The sequence below is a fragment of the Thunnus thynnus genome, chromosome 3 (genome assembly GCF_963924715.1).
Source record: "Thunnus thynnus chromosome 3, fThuThy2.1, whole genome shotgun sequence".
NCBI lineage: Eukaryota > Metazoa > Chordata > Actinopteri > Scombriformes > Scombridae > Thunnus > Thunnus thynnus.
Genome location: NC_089519.1, coordinates 19,380,407 through 19,396,557, shown reverse-complemented (window position 1 = coordinate 19,396,557; position 16,151 = coordinate 19,380,407). Strand labels below are relative to the sequence as shown.

At 40.4% G+C, this 16,151-nt stretch overlaps 1 protein-coding gene across 4 annotated transcripts in view; it reads right to left on the bottom strand.

Moving 5' to 3' along the window:
- Window positions 1–493: 493 nt before the first annotated feature.
- Window positions 494–16,151, bottom strand: part of tbc1d1 (TBC1 (tre-2/USP6, BUB2, cdc16) domain family, member 1) — a 55,949-nt gene continuing 40,291 nt past the window's right edge. For all 4 annotated transcript variants that reach the window (XM_067584594.1, XM_067584596.1, XM_067584595.1 and 1 more), the window contains 9 exons: window positions 15,536–15,736; window positions 12,116–12,277; window positions 10,111–10,269; window positions 8,664–8,764; window positions 8,347–8,490; window positions 6,378–6,537; window positions 4,720–4,889; window positions 2,277–2,453; window positions 494–2,183 (listed from right to left, as the gene is read on the bottom strand). In XM_067584594.1, the coding sequence (XP_067440695.1) occupies window positions 1,983–2,183; window positions 2,277–2,453; window positions 4,720–4,889; window positions 6,378–6,537; window positions 8,347–8,490; window positions 8,664–8,764; window positions 10,111–10,269; window positions 12,116–12,277; window positions 15,536–15,736 (1,475 nt within the window). In that variant the 3' untranslated portion in view covers window positions 494–1,982. The remainder of the gene's footprint in view (window positions 2,184–2,276; window positions 2,454–4,719; window positions 4,890–6,377; window positions 6,538–8,346; window positions 8,491–8,663; window positions 8,765–10,110; window positions 10,270–12,115; window positions 12,278–15,535; window positions 15,737–16,151) is intronic.

The following is a 16,151-nucleotide window of genomic DNA, read 5'->3' as shown; positions in this document are numbered from 1 at the left end:
GATTGTTTTAGTGGCGTTTATTGGGATGATTTACATACTGTAGCTAACTATCACGTTGATCATTAACGTTAAGAGTAACCTGCGTTACACTGGTGGCAGCAGGATAGCAGAGATGTTTTCATTACTGAAAACTATGAATTCTTATTATCTCAATTTTCTCAGTTTTGTGGTGTATTTCTATGATTTTTTGTGGCCCTATCAGGTTCTGCTGTTTCTGTTGTGTACATACATGCACATGCATACTAACTGAGTCACAACTTGCCCCAACTTGCTTCTTCTTCAACCGGAAAAAAACGCAAGTCTATGTTTTACAAACTCTGCACAGTATATTTCCATATGCTTAAAACCTTATATCAAGCCCGTAGCAAACAAAGTGACTGGCATGTTTAGACAGGTGGTGGTAGAATCTACATGGTCTTTAACAGTCTGACACGTGTCACACATTTACTGTACAGGCGAAAAACACACAGAAAAAGAAAAGTGGCTTCAGATGTGCTGAAAGGATATGAAATATATTTTTAAGTACAGAATAAGAGTATAATCATCAATTGAAACAAAAAAAAAACATGTGCAAGGAGAGTAAAAGCAAAATGTCTTTACAGTGTCAATCAACAGATTTGTTGCAATCAGTGAAGTGCATGAGCACACAGACACACTTACATTCACGTACAAACACTCCAAACTGCAGATCAGGTTGAAGGAATTCAGTGTGTTGAATACAGTAAATGATAAAAGCCGACAGATTGTCCCAACAACAGAGGTTTTCTGCAGTATTTGAAGATCCAGACAGAAGTTTGTTTTGTGGTCATTGGAAGTAATTGATCAGAGATGCCCCCCCCCCCCGACTAAGAAAGGCACATCTACCATTTTTAGGTTTTCTGCTGAAACTGCATCTATTTCCCTTACCAAACAGATGGATCGACGTGTATTCAAAAGGTGAAAAAACAGGATGTGAAATGGAGTGGATTTATTGTGTTGCTCTTCCTGTAAGCTACTGAAACTAGATGAAGTTTCAGCGTACAGGATCAGGAAAGTGACGGCCGGATAGAAAAAAACCGTGGAAGACTAGAAATGTGGAGCAGGAATTAAAAAATAGTTGACCTCTGACCTCTGAGTACGAGCACCACCATCCAAGATCTAATATCATTTAGCTTATGTCACATTCATCCTTTTTAATAAGAAAATAATACTTTGTCATGAAGTTTATTTCTTCACCTGTCCCTTCAGCTCACGTTCACACTCTCTGTCTCTTCTTTTTTTTTCTTTGGAAACAATCTTTGCATTTCTTACTTAACTTATGGTTGAAAGTGATTGATAATATGTTCTTTCAGGAGTCTTTGTTCGAGCTTGTTTTACATTAATAAACACATTAACACATTCTTTGGCCATTTTAAGCCTCGTTTCATCTGACAACAGTTAAACAAACTTTCTCACAGGAGCATAAAACACAGACGTCACTCACTGACACTCAAAGACAAAAAAACCCAACAACATACAAATACAGGTGCAAATGTAACTTTTGTTTTTACAGTAGAGGCCCAGAGGGACAGTGCTATCTTTGGGGGATTGTTGGTCAAATCACATGCTCATTTACGTTTATTAAAGAGGGGGAAAGGGCACTCGTGGCACAAACAGAGCTTACATGTAGTTCAAGAGATCTGGGATAATACATTTCTTTCTCGCTCAGCCTCTACATCCAATGTCTCTCTTTTTATTAAAACATTCTGAGGCTGTGAAAAGTACACAGGTCGACGTAGGGAGTCATCTTAACGTCTCCGCTCGTCCACTGACCTTCTCTTTCTGGGCCTTTTTTCCCACAACCGGCTCCTCATCTGCTCAACTTTACCATTTGGAAAATTATTGGGTGCAGCTACAAATCCTCTGGAAGAGCCGATGGGTGGAGCAGGGAGTCCACAGTCCTGTTCCCCAGCCCCTCTCTGCCTTCCACCTGTGCTGTGCTGCTGTGACTACATACATGTCTGTCAGAGGGCGGGGGGGAGTTTGTGTCCGTCTGGGGTTGTTTGTATGCCGAGGCTGGCGAGGAGGTCCTGGAGTCGTGTGACGGTGCTCACCAGCTGCTTCTTCTCCTCTTCCAGAGCAGAGACCTGCTCCTTCAGCTGGCCCTCTGACTGGACCAAAGCCTCCACTCGACTCTCCAGGCTGCACACGCGAGCGTGGGACACCTGGGTGGGAGGGAGGAAGGAAAGCGAGTGAAGGTGGTGATGGGTCAAAGTAAAAGATAATTTGACACGTGAGGGCATGTGTGTGTATTATACCTGCAGCTCCTCAAGCAGGTCGAGGTTCTGCTGTCGGAGGCTCTGATTGGTCCTCTCCAGCTGTGCGGCTCGCTGGTGTTGGTTGAGGGTCGGAGGCGTATCCAGCAGCTCATCCTGCAAGACATGGTACTCCACCTCATAGGCCTGGAGCTGCTTTGACACGTCCATCTCACACACCTAACGCACACAGAGAGAGTTTACAATGTGCAGCAGCATTCTTAAACTCCTCAAATTAACCAAAGCTCAAGATTTATGATTACACACAAGCAAAAAGCATGTTTTGCTTGTTTTTCACTCTGTTTTCACTCCCATCGGTTACAATAACATTGTTTTTACCAAAGCTCACAGAAATCTGGGAACAAGGCAACAACTCTACAAAAAAGTCCCAACGTGGAAAAAAACCCCAACACGAACAAGCGATCAGATTATCAGACAAACAAGCCAACAGTTTAGATTCAAATCAGTGTTTTTTAGAGATAAACGTGTTTGTCTCATCCATATAATATTACAGGCTTTTTATTATAAGCAGGACTCAGGGTGGATTTTTCTTTCTTGTTTGCATTTATTGTGGCGCTTCATTCCAAAGAACAAGGGTCACACCCCTTTTTGTTTATAAAGCAAAGATGCACTCCAAAGTTTTTGCTTTTTTGAGTTCAGCAAGATGATAGAAACCCCTTTTATTTGCAGGCAAACTGAAAGTGAACGCACCTTATAGCACAACTTAGGAAAGCCAAGGTGTTTATAACTCACAGGGAATAATAAAGCAGTAATTTTAGCATTTGTTTTTGTTTGATCTACCAAATAAGTCTAACCTGTGGTTTTGTTTAAACTTGTAAGACTGTCAGACTGATCAGTGGTTCTTCCCCCGTCTGGTGTCTTTTTAGTGAAGTCACCATGTTCCCACATCTCAGCAACCTAACTGCAACTAATGGACAAAAGTATGAACGAAAGTTCAACTTGAGTTTCCCTTAAAATATTTCCTTTTCCTTTTGTCTCAAATTACACAGATTTCGCAAATCCTTTGTTGTCCTGTTGCTACAAATTCCACATGGCTGCCTGAACAACAGGACATGATTGGCATTGATCCTGCAGGTGAAACTGTGAGTCACAGCACTGTTAGCATATAGATAATCTAATGAAGGTAAGTTGCACCAGAGGGGGGTGGAAGTACTGGCATGTTAGTGCATGACTTGTTACCCTATTGTTATGCATACTTTTTTAACTATAGTGTAGCTTGATAACATCTCTCTACGAGTGGTTGACTCATCATCATCAAACTTGTGTCAGCTCCTTCCATCTCAAGACAACTTACATTATTGTGTACGTGTTGATGGTGACAGTTTTATCTTGACATAAGTTTACATGCATGAGAAGGACTCAGAAACATTACAAAAGGAAGTCTAATTATGACTTTGGTTTTGTTGGTTGTTTGAGCCATTTGACATGTGATGATACTTTTGACACACAGTAGTTTTCCTGTTTCTTTTTCCCCCCACCGCAAATACTGATACACACATGAGGTGATGGTTAAATGACTTCAGTGACACTCCACCCATCAGCTGCCCACATCACTGCTATGCGGAGAAGGTGTGGTTCACTGTGATAGCCTCGGTCACCCAAGCAGCATATCATTGCCCACTTTCTTGTTTAGTCATAAAACAATCAGATTGTTTCTTTATCACTTGCTATGAGGTGTCAGAATTTATGATGAAACACATTTGTTCAGTGAAGTGTTATAAGGTTTTTTGAGTTCATTTAGTAGCTTAACAATAACAACTCACATATTTACACAAAAGCATAGAAGAGGAAGTGAAATACAAAAGGTCACTGAGTCACCAGTTACTAGTTAAAGAGATTATTAAAAATCATCTGACTCTTTCCTGCTTCTTCCCAAAAGAATAACAACAATATATTATAATGGAGGAGATGGTGATAAGAGGATAGAGACCCTCAGACAATATAAATCAAGATTTTGCAATTCATACCGTTGATATGACAGCAACTTTTCTTTCAAAATCTCTGGGTTTATTAGGCCTTTATGGACAAAATCAATTAGCAGGACTGCCTTATGGCAATACTGTATTTTTATATGATTTTTTAATAAATGTGATTAGAGCTGCAATGATTAGTCAACAGAAAATGAATCTGCAACTAGTTTGATAAATAATTGTTCTAATCAAAAATGCTAAATTTTTGCTGGTTGCAGTTTCCCCAAATTTGAGTATTTGAAGCTTTTCACTGTTGTTCATGATAGTAAACTGAATGCCTTTTGATTTTGGACTGTTGATTAGATTGGCGCTGCCGCAGTAAATTTTCATGGGAGTTGTAGTTTTTTGTATGCTAACAAATTAGAGTTACTTTGTATTGTCATCAGTCGGACAGTGTAGTAATTAAAGGGATAGTTATTGATGACAAACTCACTAACTAAGTCCTTCTCTCTTACCTGGTTGATGGTTTTCTCCATCTGCACCAGGCCCAGGTTGGGCAGTGTGGTCTTGATGAAGTCCACTATGGACTCCAGGCTGTCGTGCTGAAGGATCAGAGGCTTGTGGCTCCCCAGCAGACTCAGAGCAACCTTGAAGATGACCTCTGACCCCTGCAGAAATAACATATCTGACAGGAGGAGACAGAAGAGAAAAGGAGTTGAAGTTAAGGGCAGAAGAAAAAGAAATGAAAGAGAAAGAAAACAATGACACAGGTGATTGGAAAAAGGCGCTGATGTCACGTACCGATAATAATGACACGATGCAGCTTACTATGTTGATTGATGACTTAAGGGGTTTTTCATGATAGATGCTTTGACGTCAGTAAAACAGGTTTAAGCAACATAAATATAGTCTGGGCTGAATAAAGTGAGAATGTGTAGGTGTGTGTATTTGTGTGCGTGCTTTAAATGCATCAGGGTGGGGTAAAGGTTAGGCACAACTGCATGAGATCATACATCAGTGAGTAATATGTGATATATGAGTGGACCCACATACAATATCAAAGACTTCACAGTGCTATGATGATGCCCACACACACACACACACACACGCACACGCACACACACACGCGCGCGCGTGCGTGCGTGCACACAGTCTTACGCTTGGATGAGCATGAGGAGCCAGTGAGTCTGGTTCAGTGACTGAGCACCGTGTAAGAAATTAGGCATGAAAAAAACAGTAAGGAAGGAATGAGGGAGAGAAAAGCTCTCTCTCTCTCTCTCTCTCTCACACACACACACACACACACACACACACACACACACACACACACACACACACACACACACACACACACACACACGGACATTAAACAAGGGGCTGTGGGTGTGATGGTATTTACATAAATGATAAAAGGTCACTTCAGAGGAAAACAACAGTGTGTAACTGACTAACACAGATTTTATCTCAAATGTGTGTATGAGACTACATTTCAAGGAAACTGCTGTCCAGGTTTGAAGAAAAGTTTTGATTATCAATGATTAGTCAACTAAAAACTATTGGCAACTATTTTGATAATTCAATAATTGTTTCAGTTATTTTCTAAGCAAACATGATCATTGTTCTCTAGTTCCAGCTTCTCCCTTGTAAGGATCTAAATAATTTAAAATCAATAAACAGAATATCTTAAGGGTTTTTGACTGTTGGTCTGACAAAATGAGGCATTTGAAGACGTCATCTTGGACTCTGTTTTTTTCATTGTTGTTTCAATGTTTTCTGAATTTTTGTAGACCAATCAATGAATTGATAATGAAAATAATTGTTAGCTGCAGCCCTAATTATCATAAAACTTAAATTTTACAATATACAGTGACACTTCTTGACAACATTCTCCCAACTGCTACACTTATTTAATGCAGTAATTTCCTCTCTGAATCTTCTATTTCCTCTTCTTGCTCCTAACATAATTGTTTGTTTATTTTCTTCTTGCACCACCACTTTCCTCCCACTTCCATCATTCAGGGATCAAGGGAGAGGGAGAGATAATCTAAACATCTCGGTTGAAGCCCCACCATCCTGCACCTTTCCTGCGTTGATACTGCAGAGCTCGTTTTTTTAAGAGTGTGTTTCATGAGTGCAGATACATACAGCATGCAGTCCTCAAACAGTAACTCACCAAAGACTCTGGCCACGAAGCCGAGGGGGAAGTGTGAGGCAAAGGCGGTGAGGAACCAGGGGGTGGCGTATAAACTGGGTCCGATCTCTTGCTGCTCAAGATGGCTGTATAGATCCCTGTGGTAGTCATGGAGCAGCCGCGACAACTGGTACATCTGAATCTGGAATGAACAACATGACACAGACAACTTTTGTTTACCGGTCTGACTGGGAGGATGCAGCTGAGTGTGCAGTATGTGCAGAATACCATTTTATCATTTTATACATGGTTTTAAAGCTGGATTTAGTTGAACTTCGGTTGAAGAAAGGCTCAATTATTCGCTCTAATTTTGAAACACATCTGGAAAAGACATCTCCATTGCAAACCTTCTGCTCGCAGCAATTCTCCCTCTTTATCAAAATGATCGAAAGAACATCAACACTCCTTTTCAGTAAAGAGAATTTTCCCGCCGTCACTTCGAAGTAGAAATACAAGTTTACAGTTGCATATTTTTAAAGTGCTTTGGGGGGCTTTTGTAAGTTATTTTGGTGGATAATGAGTTAGAATAGTAACATAATTAAAAAATGTTTGTATCTAAACATCATAATAAATCTATAGCTATTTGGGGCCCTTTTAGTTGGGGGCCCCAGGCAGTTGCCTACCTTACCTAATGTTAATGTCTGCCCCTGTATATCAATACAACACACACAATAAAGTAGTGGCTTCAGGGCACAAAAGAGTACAAAGACTGAGACAAGTGAGACTGAGCTACTACATTTTTTACCAAATTCTGTGTTCTCCTATTTATTTTTTCTTAATTCTGGTTTTTACAGTTTACAGATAAGTTTTTCAGTTTTGTTTAAACCTTTTTCTTTGAGTGAAGCAAAATAAATATAATTATTTATTTCCTCAAAATTTTAATGGTGTTTTTACTGACAACTAACAACTATATATGATAATAACAAAGTAAAGAAACAACATTCTGATTTTGGGACGGTTTACATTCATTTGGGGACAGTTAAAATTGTTTTTCAGGACAGTTCAGTGAAAAAAAGTCTGCTGACCATGTACCATACATCTGTCTATTATTGTAGTCGTTCTATCAAACAATGAAATCTGATTAAACTATAATTCCAAACCTACGCCGCAGGTATGTTTGGCGGGATGCCCGTTAAACCTTCGCACCAAATATAAACAAGGCAACAGTAACCACAGCTCAACCCCACCAACGATGCAGCACCCTTTCATGTTATTTAGAATTGCCCTCCAGTCAAAAATATGTTTTTCTTCTTGTTCCTTCATGTAGATGTTTGGGCTTCACTGTGCAGAATGATGTTTATGCAAATGTTGACAATTTTTTCACATCCGCTGAAGAGAAAAAGTTTTTCTGAGCTCAGCAAAAATCTGAGTTTAAAGCGTGTACCTATGAGCATTATTTGTGACATCGCGACTAGTTTGGAGTCCAATATTCAATTTATACAAGTGTGATGTGGAAACTTGAAGCCTCCAGTGCACAAACACTGACAATGGAGGTAGGAAACATCTTGTATCCAGCAGTTCAACTTTTCAAATGAAAAATATTTGCATATTCATAGATTCTGTATTCTTCAGTGAGGGAGAAGGAGTAGGTGTAATTTCAACGATTTTTAAGGAAGTACTTGAATTTTTATTGTGGAAAAATCATGTCAGACACTAAGTATTAGTCATAGGGAGTATTTTTATATTTCTGAAACATGTCTGGAGGGGACACAAAAATGCAAGACTCTTAAGATGATCACTATAATTTTGAAAACAGACAGGAGGAATGTGATTTCTTCATAATGATATCAGTGCCGAGATGGGCTGATAAATGGACATAAAAAGATGGAGACCTAAAGTCTTCTGTTGTGCATTCAGATCCAGGTTTAGGTGTTTAAGGGGAAGTGACAGATTTAATAAATATGTACTACATATGTAGGACAAAGAGACACTGTGTGTGTAGGCATTTTACCTGCAGGATAATCATGTCAGGCCTGTACTGTTTGCGGAGCCCGACGTCATACATTAGAAATTTCAGCATGTTGAAGGCGTCCTCTTCCCCCATGTGTAACAGCAGCACTCCCGCAATGAAGGACAGGCCCTGGCAGTAGCCCACCTACAATAACAACAATAAGAAACTTGACATCTACGCAGACAGGGCAGGGGAAAAAGGCTTAAGCTAAAAAGACATTTGACAGTTCCATTTAGTCTATTAAGAGCAGGAAAGACAGACCCCCAAACAAGAAAATGAAAGAGAAAGAAAGCCATAAAACACAACATGAATGTTACCTCAGGGTCCAGCAGTGAGTAGGCCTTCAATAAATTATACAGAGACAGCTGTCCTGCCCCCAGCTGCGCTTGGAAATATGGATGAGTGGGAAAAGTGCGACCTGAGACAGAAGAAAAGAGAGACATTGTCTGTACAGTACTTTAGTTTGCAACACAAAGTATCTATTTGAAGACTGAGATCAAACTGATATACACCTAAAAATGCAAAACACCATTTAATCGATTTGATTAACTTGATTTTATCTGAAATACTCCTGGAAACAATCTGAGAACAATCCATTGAACACCAAAGCCTCTGGGTGTGTACATGTGTTTGAGCGAAGCATCAACTCTGCTGAACTTCGCTTTGGGATGCTAGACTTCACACTTAGCTGTTGATGTTAAAAAAAAAGGGAGCTCAGTGTACGAGCATGTGCAGAACCATTACAAGCCATCATGCTTACAAACATGTTCATGAAAACACACACACACATGAATGTGGCTTTACGCCAAGACTGTATACCCTCCCTCAGAAGCTTAACATGTAACGGTGGACAGGACACATACCTTTCAAGAATGACAATATAATGAGGACCTGTAATCTGTAAAAAGAACATTCTTCATATGGACGGGTTGGTAATTGGCAGGTGTGTGTGTGTGTGTTTTGGGACGGAGGACTTCTTGACTTACAGTGTGTGTGACAGTGAGGCTTTAGAGAAGACAATGACGACTGTGTGAGTGTGGAATGTGCTGTGGGGGCTTTATGTTTGTGAAGATAATGCCGCGACTCCCCTCCCCTGCCTAGAGGAAAGTGTGTGTGTGTCTGTTCTGTGTGCCAAATATTGGGTGTGGGAGTGTTGAACTTCACAAGCCTAAATTCTATACCTTCCTCCTATTGCCTAACACATGTTAACACACTTAAACTGGCCTCTTTGCTTATTTACAAGGTGTAAAAACCTTGTTGTGTTGCTGCTTCATTATCATAACCACTGCATGCTTTTATCCAACAGCACATAACACCTTTACATCGCGCCATGTTAGCAACTGCTACTGCTGTCCCCACCCTACTGATGTAGCGTGAATAACATGCTAGCCAGATGAAAGACTCAGGATCAACAGCAAAAACAGAGGAGGTTAAGAGCTGCAGGGATGGATGTGTGTATGTATGTATGTGGGTGTTATATGGGTGGGGTGTAGGTACTGTGTGTGTGTGTGGGTTTGTGGGTGGTAGGTGTTGGGAACATTTGAGGGTGAAAGTGTTAAAAGTGAGGTTTGAAACATTACAATGTCGAATCGCTCTGTCAAATGTAAAATATGTTGTTGAATTAAATGTGTGAGAGAGAGTGCAAAAGTACGGTGTGTGTATGTGCGCACAGCGTGTACGTTTATTTGTTATTGAGTTCTTTCCATATGGCAAAATAGCTCAAAAAGCGCCTAAAACGTGTATGCAAGTGTGAGTGCGTGTTACCCAGATCTATGAGGATGGCGTGCTGCTGTGAGGTGAGCTGTTTCAGCAGCTCTTTGTACGGAGTGTGATTGGTTGGGGTTCGGGAGGGTACCGTCTGCCTGAGCACGTACTGCTCCGAGAGAAACTTCCAGATCTCGCCTCGATGCTGCCTTGGGACACCTGCCGGAGATGACAGAGATGAAGGAGGAGGGTGCGGGTGGGTGGTGTGCGGATATTTAAAGGTGCTTAAACACAATAACATGCAAATTGACAGCCTTGCAGGTGCGGGACTTGCCAAAACGATTTTCATCATTCCTGACCTATAAAAGAATGTGATCTGATGTAAGGACTTTAAAATGTTGCGAATCTCATCTGAGGTTGCTGTAGATGTACTCACCTCAGATGTACCTCACCTCAACTGTAGAAAATACCTCACATCAACTCAGTCATTAGTTTGAGTGATTGACTGACAGAAAGCAGTGTGTTTGTCCAAAGAAAATGTTTCTATATGTTGAGGAGACACAATGTTCTACAATGTTTATCCCTTGAGCCTTGTGTAAGTGGACCTTGCATTTAGAGTATTTACCACAAATATTTTCCCTGATTATACAAGGTTTTTGCAGCATTCACTAAACAAAATGTAAGACTTTTAAAGACTATTTTAATACCACGTAGAATACAATCTTTTCACAGTCAAATTGGTCAAAGAATGACAGAAAACCAGTAGGGACACTAAGGCCCACGATTATGTCCTAAGTATGTGAATTTATTGACAATTATATATCGCATTTTTGTTAGTACTTACAAGCTGTATAACAATAATTCATAGAAATATAGCTAACCAAGTAAGAAGGCAAATAAAATATTTAAGACCATTGTAATTGAAATTTAAGACTTTTAAATACTTTCAAAGGCCTTTTTTGAGGTCTTTTTAAATTCTGCAGATAGCCTGCTATAATAATTCTGTATTTCGGGTCCTGCATAATTTTAATTCCATGGTGATATCTGGAGCATACACAATTACTGACATATGTGTTCATTTATTTACAAGTGCTGGAGTAGAGCAGTGTTAATTACTTTTTAGATCAGATCAGACTTGATTTCTTTCAGTAAATCCAAACAGGATTTAAACACAGAAACAGATTTTTTCAGCCTCTTTCTCTTTTTTGGGAACGCCCTGTTCACACAAATTCAGAGCAGGAAGCAGCTCAGTACAAGCACAGTCTAAGCCACAGGAGCAGTTGTGGGTTAAGGGCCTTGCTCAAGGGCACATTGGAGGTGCTAATGATAGAAGGGCAGTGTAAGATGAACAATACAAGAAAAAGGAGAAAGTGGCTGCACCTCATTTTATGCTTGGTGATACAAATTCTATCAATGTAATACTTCATAAAAAGAAGGGACTGGAATCGAACAACAAACTCTCAGCATGTAGATCATAGGAGGAGGATGTTTGCACACATGTGAGCTTGCAGCCTTAGCAGCTTTACTCCTGGCCTCCAATAAGATGATGTGACCACCATTTTAACACGGTGTCGTCAGCTTGAGTCATAATCTGGCTACCTAACCAAATTCAAACACTGCTATTTGTTTTCCAGTATCCTTTCTGTGTGCATGTTATGTTCTGGACATTAGATTTCTCCTGTTGTGTTCGAGGCCAGGGGGCAGAAGAGATAACATGCCTGTCCTCTCTGCAGAACATGCTGATACTAAAGAATGAACAGAACAGAAAGCCCCGACAATAAGAGGCGGACACTGAGGGTGAAGTTGTTCATGGAAAACACATCGACTTTACTCTGACAATGGATTAAAAAACATTTCACGGAATTTACACTGCTTTCTTTCACTGTATTTGGGAAAAGAGCCATGGCAGATGATAAGGAGAAAAGTAACAATACATATTTTCAGTTTTGCAGCTTTATACATTAAGCTCTGGTCAATATTTGCAAATACCTGGTGATTAAAAAAAAAGAAAAAAAAGCAAACATTTCCAAGAAGAACTGATATACAGTATGTATTTGTGGAGTACCTTGTGCAACTGCAGCATGTATCGTCTCTGTGTCAAATTTGACCTTTGCCCTTCCAGGAGTTCCCAGCATCTTCTCCCACACCAGAGTGACCTCCTTCAGACACGGAGTGATTTCCTCATAGTCTAGCTTCAGGCGTTTGTTCTGCAGGTCACTCTCTGAGGCTACAAACATGACAAAACAGACAATATACATCAATAACATGACAGCCCCAATGCCCTTTGACTTGGTCCTGTGGTGTTTGTGTGTGTGTGTGTGTTTGTTTGTTGCAGGCACAGAACCTGTAAACACCTGGTCAGTGTCACACAGTCCCAAGCTCTGTACATTTCGTGTTTACCTTTAGGTTTTGTTATGCACTGACAACATCAGCCGCTGCGCTCATGCACTTTCACAAATTACTGATACTGACTTTCACACAGTCTTCACTCAAGCCGGTCATCAAAATTAAAACACATCGCAAAATGAAAATAATCAGATACAAAACTGACACAATAATTGTAAAAGATGGCTTGTAGATGTAGATGGCTATTTAACAAAAACATCTAATCTTATCACAATATTATCCAGAAAATGTACTTTTTCATCTGAAACTAGTCGGTCATAACAATTAAAAACAGCGTAGAGGAGAAAATGTGACTGCAGCTGTTTAAAGCAATTCAACGACCACCTCTGCTTAAGTCAGAAGAATAAATTTCAACAGTTTTATCAAAGAAAACCTTCAATTTTAGACAAAATACTGAGGTTGTCAATCATCATCTAGTGACTAAATTGACCAGAAAAGACAAGATGCTCACAGGATTCATCAGACTCAGGTTAAAGAATCAAAGACAGAAACAGAAAACCTTTTGAAATTTTTTTTTCATTGGGAAACATTGGAGGTAAACAGCTCCAACTGTCAGAGTCAGCTTACACAGAATGAGAAAGAACTGCTGGAGCAGCGCTGCAGGTTAAGCACCGTATTGACCTTTTCAGTTGTTTTTTAATGTCAATATCCGGGTTCATAGCATCTGATTACACAACTACAATACTAGATACATCGGCTAGCTATATGACATATAATAACATACCAGTTGAAAACTAGATTGACAGTTTTAATTAGATCCGATCATAATTTGGAGGCAGAGGGTAAATCAAGGAATGTCAGAGAGGCCCCTTGGATGTCATTATTTTGATTAAACCTCGTCAAATTTTTCTAACGGGGGACATTTTAAGCCTTTTTTTTCTCTTTTGCATAATCAAATTTACAGGAAAACCTTGGTCCTGGACGTTCAGACTTACGCTGCATGTTAACTCAATAGAAACACACAAACTGTGAATTCCGTTGCGACATGTTGACACCAGTGATCAAAGAAGGTGAGGGCACACCCAGCGCCCCTCATCTGTTCCTCTCTTTCTGACAACACCCTTCCTCTCTCCACTCCCCTAATCTCTTAACCCACAGCCTATCTCTTCTTCTCTTTCTGTTTCTCGCCCAACACTAGACTCTTTTCTTCGTATTCAATTCCACATTTGTCTCGTCTGTCAACCACATTCTCTCTCTCTCTCCCTCCTTCCCTTGTGGACTTCTCCACCCTTTTCCGCTCATGTGTGGTATCCACCCAGTGACCAGCTGCAACTTGGCAGAGCTGGGGAGAGTGACATCATCATTACTGGACAGGGGAGACAGCAGGCCATTTCCTGCACTTATACCTTCAAATGAAGTGTGTAGCAAACAACGGGGATTTCGCCAAATGTACTTATAACAGATTAAAAAATACGGCTGGCAGAAGTGAGGAATTTATGATAACACTGCAGCTCTAATGAGCTACAGTGTAAGTGACTGATGACTGTCTTTTTTATGTACAACATGCAGACAAAAATGACAGAAAATTCAGTGCCTTCCAAAAGTCACTAGTGCTTTGTGTAGAACTCAAACAAGAGAATAAAATCATTTTAAATAACTTGTCTGATTACTTGAGAACGTCTCAAGATAGGTCTGATTACTTATGAAGCATTGTATATCAAGGCCTTCAAAATCAAAGACAGAAAAGTAGCGAGAGTGACCTGGAAGGCGTACTCTGGAGAATAAAGGAAGGGAACTTAGACGGAGCAGATAGCTGACACACCCAGAGTAAGAATAGATGCTGTTGGAGAGACCGTGGCTCTGCTGTCTGTCTTATCAGCTGTCTGAAGCAGGCAGAGTCTCGTCCATCAGGACTCGCTCATTGGCTGCCGCCCAGCTAGCGCTCAAGCCTCCTTGCCTCCCGCTCTCTATTTCTCTCCCTTTCTGTCGCCGGAATACTCCACCCTTGATAACACACAACAGGATAGGATACTCCACCCTGGAGCTGACAAAGATACACAGTGTCACAGTTGACCCATAAACCAGGCAACAGAGAGAGAGATAAACAGACTGAATAGAGGAGAGGGAGTTGGGCTCCACCCAGATAAATAACGAATAGAAAGGTGGAGCGCACCCTGTGAGGGGAATAAAACACAATTAAATTACAGACGCCCAAGATCCTGGAGATGCGTATATCGGAGTGTATAGTACGTGTACAGCAAGTGTGTGTCCCTATGACTGTGTATGCGTGAGGCTGAATAGACGGAGGTCGCTGCCCGGACTTGATTTTCTTACATCAACATTGACCCACATTCCCCCCATCCACACCCTTCATGTCTATCTGTGTGACGGATTAAATGTTGCGTTTGTGTGAATTAATGACCTGCGTACAGTGCAGGTAATTAGGGGTGTGGCGCATACTTAGGTGTGCCAACTGGGTCAGGAAAGAGGTGGTGCACTTGACACACCCTTAGATATGCGTCTACCAGCAAACACACACAAACATACACACATGCGCACGCACGCACGCGCGCACACACACACACACACACACACACACACACAAACAACTATATTTTATATAACCTGTTACTTTGTTGTGGGTTTAAATATAAGAAGAGGAATAATAGGTGTGTATTCCATTACCTAACTTGAGTGTGCGTGTGTGCATCTGGAGAGGCTGGTTGCTAGAGATGGATTAAAAAAGACTTGTTTGTCTTGCTATTTAGTTTCAAGAGACTCATCAACTCATTGTCTAATTCAACAGCATTACAAAGTGAGTGATGCCAACACTGCTAAATGAAACAAAGCTGGTTTCTGCTCTTGTCATCATGTAGACAGACAACAAATCATATATAGCATTGACAGACCAGGCAGCAGTAAAATGTACTGTGATTCAATAATACGTACATAATAATAAGTACTACACCAATGCAAGAATGTGAGTGCTATTATTAATGATAATGTGGCCATATAATTAACCTTGTTGCGAAGTGCACAAGAGTCTGCAGCCTTATATGTGTGTGTGTGTGTGTGTGTGTGTGTGTGTGTGTGTATGAGTGCTATGGCATTTCTCCCACCCTTCATCCATCTAACTCACCCTGTAGTTTCTGGTTCTCCCTCTCCATCCTCTGCAGCAGGATCTGCTGCAGGATGGCCTTCCTCCAGAGCTCCCTCAGCTCCTCTTTGCTCCTCTTTGTCCGTTCTTCAGGCACCACCCTCATGGACGAGTCCCCACTTCCTCCACCGACCACCTGGCCCACACACACCCGACCCCCGTCTAGACAGGAATCCCCACGCTCTGAAAGACATATCAGATTATATTACATCATTATTATTATTAGGTGTCCACTGCAGCAGTAAATAAAAGTATATGGAAAAAAAGTTTTAAAAAAAAAGGTTTAAATTATAACATTTTTAAGCAGGGTTGCGTGATATGGCAGATTAGGCTAGCAGAAAAAGAGAAAATAAAAATGATCTGGTATGAAATGTGACAAACTAAACAAACAATTTAATAATTTAATTTAGTTTCAAATTTTCTTTATTTTCAAGATGTGAAAAATGATGCCTTAAAACCGCTTTTCTAACGGACCCACAGTCAAAATCAAAAATGCATTTATTTTAATTTAATACAGTATGTGATTAAGTGATTTGTTATGATGATCAAAACAGTTATCCATTAATATTGGTCCATTAACTAATTATTCAATGTTTCA